The sequence below is a fragment of the Melopsittacus undulatus genome, chromosome 4 (assembly GCF_012275295.1).
Source record: "Melopsittacus undulatus isolate bMelUnd1 chromosome 4, bMelUnd1.mat.Z, whole genome shotgun sequence".
Taxonomy (NCBI): domain Eukaryota; kingdom Metazoa; phylum Chordata; class Aves; order Psittaciformes; family Psittaculidae; genus Melopsittacus; species Melopsittacus undulatus.
Genome location: NC_047530.1, coordinates 8,967,794 through 8,980,185, shown reverse-complemented (window position 1 = coordinate 8,980,185; position 12,392 = coordinate 8,967,794). Strand labels below are relative to the sequence as shown.

The 12,392-nt window shown below is 39.0% G+C and overlaps 1 protein-coding gene across 1 annotated transcript in view; it reads right to left on the bottom strand.

Moving 5' to 3' along the window:
* Positions 1–12,392, bottom strand: part of STARD9 (StAR related lipid transfer domain containing 9) — a 106,622-nt gene that overhangs the window by 22,738 nt on the left and 71,492 nt on the right. The window contains exons 21-23 of the mRNA XM_031044536.2: positions 11,636–11,679; positions 4,309–4,503; positions 302–782 (exon numbers count right to left, since the gene is read on the bottom strand). Coding sequence (XP_030900396.2) covers positions 302–782; positions 4,309–4,503; positions 11,636–11,679 — 720 coding nt within the window. The remainder of the gene's footprint in view (positions 1–301; positions 783–4,308; positions 4,504–11,635; positions 11,680–12,392) is intronic.

The following is a 12,392-nucleotide window of genomic DNA, read 5'->3' as shown; positions in this document are numbered from 1 at the left end:
CAAGACTTAAGCCAGTTGTGGAAAGCATTCACAAAGAGGTAAAAAGTGCAGAAAGGATTGAGAGAGGTATGTAAAAACAGGGATAGAGACCACACTGAAGAGCTGAGGAGGAAATGCACTGTACAGATCCCAGGAAAAAGGGAAAAGCTCTAGTGCAACATACAGTAAGTTCACTGACATTGCAAGTTTGGGGATTGTTTCAATAAACTGAAAGGCATCCTGGAGCACAGGTGGTCACTGAAAATACCTTGAATTTAAATTACTTTTGACCATGCAGAGGAGTTGCCAAATGTTAACTTACCTGGGTAGCTGGGGCAGACGTGAGTTACAGAAAGAATGCTCCCTGTGCTGCAGGGAACTCAAACCCAATGACTTCCTTCTCCTTTGCAACTGGTGATCCGAAGAGGACTGTACAGTATTTTCATTTAGGACCTGGGATTGTTTCACACACTCTTCACTGAGCCAGCAGCTAGCTTCCAGCTGCTCTAGGTTTTGCTTGGCTTCCAATAACTTCTGCTTCTTAACTATCCTTTCCAGCTGGAATTTGACCTTTTTTCGTCTTATGTTTCTTTCTGCCTTTTTTAAGGAGTATCTTCGCAAGAGCTCCAGCTGCACCAGTCTCTTCTTGTTCTGCTGTAGCAGGGAAGGGCAGTTTTCCAGCCCGATGGTACTCTGCACCTCAGCCTCTGCATACAGCTTAGTCTCTGTTTGCACTGCAAACTCCCTCTGCTGTTGTTGAAGGGCAGCCAGTCGTTTATTCTCATTTATAAGCCACTGCTGGTCTGCAAACAAAAGAGTGATTGAAAGTTAAACTCATAGGAAAAACATTGTTCATTACAAGTTTGTTTCTTAATTAAATCAGCCATGAGAGCTCATTTGAGAGAATTTTTATGCATGTAGAACAGTCCTGATAAACCATTAAGAGAAAAATGTTTTTTTTTCCTCTAAAACCCCAGAAATTAGAGAATTGCTCCACTTCATTGATAATCAAAAGCATTTCCACTGGGATAAGGACTCAGGTAATAACTGTGAGATATAAGCAAGAGCTTGGCCAATACTGCTAAGGGGACTGGTGGATAAGACCTTGTGTATAAGAAAAAGTAGAACCCATTTCCATTTTTCAAAGATTACACTCAAACATCACCTGATTTTTTTGTTAACCCTGGAGGCAAGACTACTTTATTTCATGCAGGGGATGTGCTTAGAGATTTTCTAGAGCATGCTGGCTTCAATCTAAGCTGTGATGAACTGTAACAATCAAAAGAAAGGGTTATTGAGATCACCATTATCGGCTTGTGTCTGATGACTGATGTTCTCTTAAAGAAGCAGAGTTTGTTCATTTTTAGGCTGCTAGAAAAATATACACATAAAGCTGCACAAAGCAAAGAATAAAATATCCATAGTGAAAAAAGCAAGGTCAAAATCACAAGCAAGGTTCCTAGTAAAGAAAATTGGTTCAAATCACTTCTGTCTTACTAGCAGAAACATTTCTTTTGGCTGGGCTTACTTTCAATCTGCAGTCCTTTACTGACTAAGCAACTTTTCATTGCATATTCAGGAGGTTAGAATTGAGAGGTATTTAAGCCTGACGTGATGAACAAGGACTATCCGCAGCTCTGCATAGCTCAGCTGCAAGGAGATATTTTAGGCTGTGGAAGTTTCCCTAACGTAAGAAATCACTAGTGCAGAGGTGCTGTCAGCATCGCTTGCTTGGTGATGACTGATCTTACTAAACATACCTCATTAGTGATCCCTACCACAAGTCTCCTGTCCTGTTTATATTGGCAGCTCTCTACACAACACACACAGAAGAGGGAATTCTACCTCTATGGTTACTCCATGAACAAAAGGGAAGCATTTTACTAATTATTTTAGTTAACTTTCCTTAACGACATTTTTAACTTGCACATACAAAGCTTTTTTAATCCAACTCTTTATTCCCAGATCTGTCCTCTTTAGCATGTTTCCATCAAGCAGAATGTTTGTCAGATAAGTTTCCCTGGAACAGAGCTGCAAGCCTCAAGATGCTAATTGTTCTCTGCTTACAGATTTGCCTCTCCTAGGAGCTAAGACACAGAGGGTGCAGAAAAGGTAAAGAATTTCTGTGGGCTGCCAACTGATTGTATTTGTCTGGCAAGGACTACCTGCCTGGCTAAGCTTTGCATGAACACATCAAAACCAGCAGAACAAGATGGAAGCAGAGAACAAGTCTATAGAGACATGAATTAAAAATATTTGGGGGAAGTCTCCTGTACTGTCTACAGATCCTAAGTCCATTTCTGCTGCATCACCACAACTTCCTCTTAATCTCTTCATTATAGAATCATAGAATAGTTAGGGTTGGAAAGAACCTTAAGATCATCCAGTTCCAACCCCCTGCCATGGGCAGGGACACCTCACACTAAACCATGTCAGCCAAGGCTCTCTCTGACCTGGTCTTGAGCACCGCCAGGGATGGAGCATTCACAACCTCCCTGGGCAACCCATTCCAGTGCCTCACCACCTTAACAATAAAGAACTTCCTTCTTATATCCAATCTAAACTTCCCCTGTTTAAGTTGCAACCTGTTACCTTTTGTCCTGTCACTACAGCCCCTAATGAAGAGTCCCTCCCCACCATCCCTATAGCCCCCTTCAGATACTGGAAGGCTGCTATGAGGTCTCCATGCAGCCTTCTCTTCTCCAGGCTGAACAGCCCCATCTTTCTCAGCCTGTCTTCATATGGGAGGTGCTCCAGTCACCTGATCATCCTCGTGACCCTCCTCTGGACTTGTTCTAACAGTTCCATGTCCTTTTTATGTTGAGGACACCAGAACTGCACACAATGCTCCATGTGAGGTTTTATTATGGCTGGCATAATAAAAAAATAGCAGACTGCAGAAGTTTGGATGTAAGAAGTTTCCAAAAATTTACAGTTTTCTTCTTCCAGGAACCAATATCAGGTTTTGCCAAGCAGGAATGGTGCCCTTGCAATAGACATACTTTGCTTGTCAAGAAACTTGGATCAAATCAAGAGACAAACTAGAGAACACTATAACCACCCAATTTCAGTGGTCAAAAACAGCTCAAGGTTTACAGTGTTCTCAAATTAGACTATAAACTCGTTAAGAGGCAGTCCAACCTCACCAAGACTTCTTGCTGAATATATCCACCAGAAAGCAAAGCAGCATCTCTGGGGACCAGGAGTCACTGACACTAAAAAAATACCTCTCTGAATATGCTGTAGCTTAACCTTCTGACATAGCTACTTGCCATCCAAAATCTGATCATTGATCTTAACACTGTAGTACTTCCTAGAAGTAATTCCTGTTTGAACCAAAGCATGTCTCTCTCTTTTAAAATCCAGTTTTGGTTAAAACAAATTCAGCTGCTGTGAATGTGATACAATCGATTGATCATTTTGGGGGTAAATATAACCTGCATCTTATTTTTGACCTTGATTTGTCACACTTCAGTTTCTATTTCTACCACAGAATAACTTTATACATTTTTCTTCATACTGTAAACTTCGAGGGTGTTTGGAAATACATAAAAGCCAGTGAACCTCTTCTTCCCTTAACTGGGGCTGGGATGTTAGCTCTTACCTTCAGTGTCCCACCCATTTCTCAGATATGTTTTGCTTGTTTTCCTTGTTTAAAATTCACATGGCGGGCACAGAAAATTCAGTTTGAGCCATGGTTTTATGCCATCGCTCTATTCTTCCTGAGAGAAATTAATTAAAGCATGTGCAAATGGTCTGTATTGTTACTGGTGACATCCTCAATGAAATGTGCAAAGAAAGTACCTCAACCAGCACGTTGCTCTCTTGGAAATGCTGCTTGGTTCCCATCATCTTGTTGTTAGAGCAGTTTTCCCTGAAACCTAATAGTTAGAACTGCCACCGTCCTCTCAAGTTCAATATCCCAGAGCAACTCATTGGATGAAGCACAGGTATATCACAAGAAAAACTTAAATCACAATAGCAGACTTGGTCTACATGGCAGAGTTGCACTACAGATAATGAACAGAGCAAAGCTGCAGAGAGGCAGAACAGGGAACCACAGGGGAGTAGCATGCTGGTGCCAGCCCCCAAGCAGTGACCTGCAGAACTAATTAAACAGTGCTGCTGGTACAATGCAAAGGAGACCCTTTAGTCCTGTTAAGCAAAGCTTAATGACTGTTCCCAAGGGAAAGGCAATTAGAAAACTACTGATAAGCCATAATAAAGTTCTACCCATGATATAAAGCATAACTAGGACAAAAACATCGAGAGGATGAAAGAACTCAATAATGGAGGGGAAAGAACAGAGAGGAAGAGGCAGGTACCCACTTTCTTGTATCTGCTGGTTGATTAGTGCTTGGTCATTTTCTAGTTCCCGCTCTGCTTTGATCTGTCCTCTCACTATCTGCTGCTTTAAATCCTCAACATAGAGCTGCTGCCGTTGAATTTGTTTTCTGTGGAAAGCTTCCTGGTCTCTCAGTTTCTGCTTGTATTCTTCATGCACAGCATCTAATTCTCTGTTGGAAGAAACATTGATGGTGAATTTAATCCAGAAACAAACAAGAAACATCTGTAATAAAACAGGTCACCTAACTAAAGACAGACAACATGTAAGATATTGTTCTGTTCAATAAGGGTACAGTATGAAAAATACTCGAGATGGCAAAGTAGCTGTGTATACGTGTGTCACAGCAACTACAATCCTGTGTCATTAATGTCAGCAAACAGGAAAGCTCTCGTGGTGATGCAGAAAATTCCATCACCAGAAAGATAACAGCAAAAAGAATTTTAAAAATATTGTCACTTTTCATTTAACTTTAGATTTCCAAAAGAGTAAATATGGGGGTGGGGGGGGAAGGAGGGCTGTTAATGTGTTATAAAATGTGATAACCACTCTACAGGATTTTTCTTATCTAAGTACCGCAAAGTGCCTTGCAGAAATGACAAACACCCTCTGTTTTCAGATCAATAATCCCCAGCCTAGAACGGGTTACAGGCATTGCTGAGATTACACTGACAGTCTCTGGCAGTATCAAGGAAAGAACCTGATCACACCATTCTCTGTTGGATGCAGCAACTATATTAGGTTACTGCTTCTATATTTGGAGCAGAATTGTGATAAGCGACTAACCTGTGAAAAACTGCTTTATATTCCCTCCAAGATGTTTGATTCCTGACTGTATGCCAAAATTTTACACACACAAGTACACACACAGAGTAACAACCAAAACTGTATCTATTCTTACCATAATCCATGGTAATATTCAAAATACATTAACCCTCTGAAAGGAATCTATATTCTACCTGTCCACACATTATCATCAGAAATTCTTCAAGTTATTTGATTTCTAAAGGTGATATATGATCTTTGGCTGTTATTTTGTATCTAAACACCACATTACGTGTAATCTCAGAAAATTAAATTTTTAAATCTTGAAGAAAAATTACATATATTTTTACTGATGAAGTAAATTATATACTTATTAGAATGATGTATTTATTATACTTTTAAAGAGAGCAGAGGTGCCAAAATGCTAAAAAGACCCTGAAGGTCAAAAGAAGACAAACCATAATTTTGAAGGGAAATTCTGTTTGGAAGCATCATATTGTTTGTAAATTCATTACCAAGACAAGGTCACCTGCATGAAAAGAGCATTTGACCTTTGCTACATAGGAATTAATTTGACATCTCTATTTAGAACTACAAGCATGGGTTCAAAGCAACCATTTCCACAGAAACAACTGATTCTATGTGCTAGATTAGCAGACAAAACAGATTAAATAAGCAGCTGAAGTGTACATGTCTCTGGAGCACCTTTACATGGAACACGCATTTCACTTGCTTCAGAAGCAGTGGGAAAGCCTCACTACATCAACACCTTAAGACTATAAATAATTTACAATATTACTGTGGCTCTTATGTTCACCTGAGGAAAACACAATTTAATGTTTATGTAAATGTAATGCTGGTGAGAATAACTGAAAAGGAACATCTGCTCAATTGTCTGGCATGGTGCAAACAGAGTACAGACTTAGCTATTGTCATCTGCTACATGGTTTGTGTCTGTTTGGGGCTCACAAGAACAAATTAAAAAGAATAGGCAGCTCCAAGAACCATTTGTCCTTGGCTTGACTACAAATATGCCAGCATTCTGTGATTTGTAATTTTTTCCTCTCAGATAAACTTTAATTGATCCACAGGAAATAGGAGCTGGGTGCTTCATTTCTTATTCAGCTGAAGTAGGTTTTAAACGACCTTCCGCTGCAGCACTGAAATGCTTGTATGGCCATTACAAATCTCCAGCTGTTCAGGTATTTGTAAGGCTACCAACTACTAGGGGACAAACTCAGAGGTTAAAGCTAACTGAAGTTAACTAAAGAAGAATCACTTTTCCAACATAGTATTAAACCTGGAAGATCCTGTTTAGGAAAAGCTTCCATGGTTTCAATGATAACTTTAACCAAGGCTTTTCCTGAATGTGACTTCTATGTTATCTTCCATATTTTCCAAGGGAAGTGTAACAGAGCAGCATTTAACCTGGAGATTAAAGTATGGATCCGAGAGACAAAACGTCTCTGATTTTGCAGCAGTTATATCACCTCTGTGCTTTCATACATGCTTAGGCTGCAAGGTCTTCAGGGCAAACACTGCCTCTGGGTGCCCATGCACTAAACTTAACAGAGACTTTCTGTCAGCCAAGGCCTCTTCTTGCTGATATGTTAAAACTAATAAACCTTAACAGCAACTGTAATTATTAAGTCTCTGTGCACACCCTGATGATGGGGTAGTCTTTAACCTGTTTTGCTAACAGACTTATGAAAGCTTTGATTGCTGCGGTGGTATGAAAGTTGAAAAATGTGAGTCTAAATTTGTTACTGGACAATTGCATGACCTTGGGCAAGTCACTTAGTTTGAAACATGAGAGAAAGAAGCAAAGTACATTAATCCAAAAGGAATGATGAGGATCTATTAACATTATCAAACACCGGAAAGTCAAGTATCAGAAAAGCTGACTGCATCCATTTATCATTATTAGCACCATTCTGTATGAGACGGAGGAAATTAAGTAAATCATTGCCAATAATGCTGAAAAGCAGAGCATGATAGTAAAACAAGAGAAAGAATTACCATTCTGCAACTCTTTACTAAAATAAGATAAAATTCCTCTTACAAAATGTCTCATATTCTTCCTAACCATGACTTACATCTCTCAGCCATCATTTTCATAAAATCAACCTATCATAGTTCAAACAGTTTACAAATTGAAATCCAAAACATTTAAGTATATGAAACAACTTAGTGTTGCATTTCAATCCAAAGACCTCACAATGCTTGCAGAGGTGCTTAGGTAGCATCTGTTTACAGCTGGGAGAGGGTCACAAGCTCTTTCCATACTTTCCAACCATACAGACGCCAACTCAACCCCTCCTATATAATAAAGTATCAGAGAATAAGCAATGCAAACAATGCAGATGGAAGTGTGGTGTTTGCTGTTCTCAGCAGCACTAGTGTATTCCCTCATGTGTGTGGTAATGGCTTTTGCTGAACTAACATGAAACTGTAAGATCATTTCCAAAAGGCATGTGTGTTTGCACACAGAGCAGTATGGGATGCAGTCCAAACTGATGTTATTAATCACAGCTCCGTACTACGACTACGTTCCAAAAAGGCAGGGTAAAGAGGCATGCCTATACTTCACTTAAAGCCTTGAAAAAACAAACTCAGCACAGAAACTGCTTTTGTTCTGGTGATACAGCTATCTGGTACAATTCTATCTCTCTCTAAGGTTAAAGTTTCTTTAATAAAATACCATTGCTGAAGGTATATAGATAAATTGCTGTTCTGCTGCTATGTCAGTGCCTCTCTGCTTCATCTCCTAATTTTTAATAGCACAACCCAAAAACCAGCCAGGGCAGTAAAGGCAGATCTGAATACAGAGATGAGACATTAAACACCTTTTAAAGAAGCTGCTTCTTAAAGATGGCTTTCTTCCCAAGCAGAACAGAAAGACAATGACAATTCAAGCAAACCCACTTACATAATACAGGTATGCCAGAAGATGTTTTTCCTCTGACTGTCAGACTAGTGACTGTGAGAGCAAGTGGCTGGTTTGGGTTTCAGGTACAGATCTGTCTGTCAGAGCTGAAGCCACGAACATGAAGTAGGAATACACTCTTTCTACCTTCAAACATGCTATGTCATGTCAACACACTCTTGCTGGCTTGTGGAAATAACACAAGAAAACAAACTAAAACACAGAAATGAGGTGACAGTGTCCCAGAAAGGAAATAACAGATTGCCACACACTTCATAGCTAAATTATGCGATAGACAATTCAAACAATCAGCTTTTAGAATACATGTTTGAATGACCAAATTCAAAATAAATATCAATGCAGTTCACCTAAGAATTTAGCTTTATTCTGTAATAGGTACATGAGATGACTCATTTCCTTAATCTAAAACACTTTAAATCAGATATACTGTTAAATTTAGACTGGAAATACAGAAACACTACGAGATACAGGAATCAAGCGCAGACTAATTACTGCTATTGCTTGTATTCCTGCCTTCCCACATAAGCAATCTACATTCAGTCCAGTTCTAGCAGGAAATAATATAACCTCAGGACAAGCATAAGTCAAACAGCTTCATTTCTGTAGCTATCAAGACAAACATAAAATCTTGGTTTCATGGGACCAGCATACTCTGCATACAGCATATTAAAACAAAACAAACCAAACCCAGCACTTCATAGAATTTCATAAAAGCATGCAGATTTCTAGGTGTACTGAATGAACCAAGAAGCTTAAACATTTAAAAACACAGCAAGTAAAATTACAGCAACAGAGACATAAAAACCTTAACCTAAAGATAACCCCAAATTACTGAGAAAATTCTCATATTATACCAGTGCTGCTGGGTTGCTTTTCCATCTCATCTTTTTCTCCACAAAGTTTGCATGATGCACGCTAAATGAGCCATCTGTAAATCCACGTTTTTTTCCAGCCTGTGTTGTTGTCAGCTCTCCGGAATTCTATTGTGCAATTCTCCTCCCCTCTTCCCCAAACACTTCTGCTGATGCAGAGGCTGGCGGCTGCTACAGCATAATGCAGTTTTCAGTAACTATGGCAGCAATAGCTCTGTGGTGAGGCTGAATGCCTTCTGCAACAAAGTCTTAAGGCTCAAATTCACTTCACTCAAGTGAAAATAACCTCTGTTGGCAAAAGCTGTAATTTGTCAATTTTCCCAAAGAAAGTACCAGTCAAGTCAGCATCCCTGCCCTTCTCTTTGCCTAGTATTCAAGTCCCATTTTTCTTTTACAAATGATTTTTTCCAGGGGAAGAAGAGTTAATAACAAAGCAGAAAAAAAGATGTTGGCAAAGCATTTTGCACCCTTGCAAATCCCAGCACTGAGAGCAATCCTAAGTCAGGGTTGCAAGGCTATCCACTGATACAAATCTACACCTGCACCATCCTCCCCCTCCACCCGTGTCCAGTCTGAGCCCTTCCCACAGGGCCTCAGAGCATCACATGGAGCTGCCTAGCACCAAGGCTGAAACCTCTCCCTCCTCCTTCCTAAAGCAAAGGCAAGAATGATAAAGGAGATATGAAGACCTTGAGTATCACCTCCTCCAGCTTCCTGAAGCAAGGCCACTCACATAATTCAAAGCAAAAGCTGGGGGGTGTCAGACAGGATGTGGGAACCAGAAATAAGTTCCTGCAGAGACAGAAACCTTTGGAAACAAGGGACCTTCGGAAATGCACACAGAGAGTGATCCCCTTCACGGAAGTTACCATCGGGTGAAGTATAATTTGCCTTTCTGATTAGCTGGTTTGCTTAAAGAAAAAGCACACCTGTGCATTTCTTAATATTGTGGGTTGTTTGTTTTTTTTTTTAGCCTTTGCATGCAATACCTTTGCCTAAGTCCCCAAAATAACAACCAGGCAATGGTTTATCTAAGGCAACGCTTCAAATACACTTCTAAACCAGACCTCTTTCTGTCAAGGAGTCACAGAGACAAGACACAGCCACACACTCCAGTAAAGGTCACTGCTGCCTTGGTAAATGCCAGTTCAGCTGGAACTACAATCTGTCACAGGTTTTCCCCTTATGATTGCAGTTATACATAGAATCTGTCAGTTCCCTTGCTAACCCATCATACATGATTCTGCTGCTAAGTTGTAAAGTTGCTGTGAGCGACACAGCGTATTTGTGAAATCAAATATTCAAGAGATCTTTTAAGAGATGCAAAAGATTAAATTGTATTTGTAGAGCACTTCGAAATTCTCAGATGAAAGTTGTTAGCAAGAATTCAGAGCATTAGTTTTATAAATATTAGCTGGACATGATATCTATAATACATTAGAATGATAATTGTGTCGTGCTCTCCAGTATCAGATGTCATATCTATGGACACTGTTTTCTTTCCTGTTCAGCGGAATTTCACACATTCTTAGAATACTTTTTTCTTTCCTATCTAACAATGTTGGTATTTTCAAGGAAAGAGAGCTTAAACATGCTCCAAGCATATAAAATTAATTCAGTGCATTGCTATACCACAGGACTCTAACGGAACTCATGTGGTTTAGGTTTTTTTTCAAACCAGTAAGAGAACAAAATCAGGGTTTATATTTATATGCAGTATCATATTAAGGCAATGAAAGGAGCAAGAAATTAGTTACCTGCTTATTTGTGGTAACGCTGTCATATGATGATTGATGCCAGTCACAAGCCTTCTGTGTGTTTGCTGGCTAGCAACACATATCAGAAGCTTGAAGTGCTGGGGCTCTTCTGAGTAGAGTGTATGAGCAAGCAGCCAAGTAAGAGTGCAACGAGTCACACCCATTTCAAGCAACATTACAGGCCTAAAGTTTTAACATTTGGATGCAATGGTAGAGTTTTGTTTTCTCTCTCATTTCTCAAAATATTTCAACATAAAAATAGAGGTTGAACTGATGATTCAACCCATGAAATGCAGACGAGAAAAATGTCACCATACTGACAGCATGGGAGATAAGACTGTAAGTAATTATTACCATAATATATATGTTCATATATTCAAAAATAATAAATTCAGAAGAAAGTAAGGTACCATCGGTTCCTGATTAAAAAGTAGTTAACCCATGAAAGTCCAACAAACTGAATAGTTTTTGTGTGTGACTGCTATGCTCCTTTGCATGAATGAACGATATTTTATGCTAGGACTTCTTTTCAAACTCTTCCATAAAGCCATTTTTTCTCACCAGAAGAGAACCCGATATATCCATGGAATTTCCAATATACTGATGAGTATCCACACTACCTACTACTGATATAGAATTTAATATATATTAGGGTTCTTACATATTGTAAATGGATGGCAGCTTCAGCATAAACCCCTCTATAGACATGGCTTTAAATTTATGGCTACACATGCAGCAAAGGTATGAACCATTTGCAGAAATTCAAGTATGAACAGAGAATACTGTTGCAGAGACTTGCCTATAACTCAAGTTGCATGTGCAGATTCTTGTTTCAATATGACAAAAATCAAATTAAAGCTTGAAGACTAGTTTGCATCTCCTCTGCAGAAAATCAGTGTAGCACAGGAGAAAGACAAAGCTGGGGTCAAAAAATTCAGCATGTTAAAGACTCATCAATATTCTTAGCTTAGTTCTGGAGAGCATTTGTTTTCTTTACAGCTTCTAAATTTTTGACTGTAAAAATAAAAATATCATAAAGATGTTTAAAAAGAAGGCAAGAAAACCTCACTGAAGCCTGTTATACACAGAAATGTTACTGTAATTTTTAAGAGGAAGATTCCAAGATGCAGATTGCTAGCAGCTGGGAGAGCATCAGGAACTCTCAAGTGAGAGGGAGGAGAGAAAAGGACACACCCCTATACACAGAGCTTGACATGTTCTTATATTTTCCTCTAAGTATCCCTTTCTTAAAAACACAGGGCCTGTGCTAAGTGAGCTTTTTATTGATGAGCAAATAAGCACTCCCTGTAGTCCACTTCATCCTGTATTACTGTTTGTGAAGTACCTGAAACACAACTTTCCGCACTTGACACTGACTTTTCTTCACGAAAGCTAGACATTTGAGAGACCATATATATAAATTTTATTCTCATATTATAAATCTTAAGCTACATGTCACAGTCATAACCTCCTCCATGAGAAAACTACATATCTTGACAGAAACACAGCCTTACTGGTTACTGTAAAGGAAGGCTGAGAGCATCAATTAAGTTTACCTTTGCCAAAAATACTATTCAAGAGGAATAAACAGAAGACCACTGGATTATGTAAGGTGAAACACATCTAATGTTAGATACAATTTATAGCTTATTCTTTTGAGGCATGGACATTGATAAAAATCAAATGAATGCAATACTGTAAATGCTTTTCATTTTCACTGAAGTAAC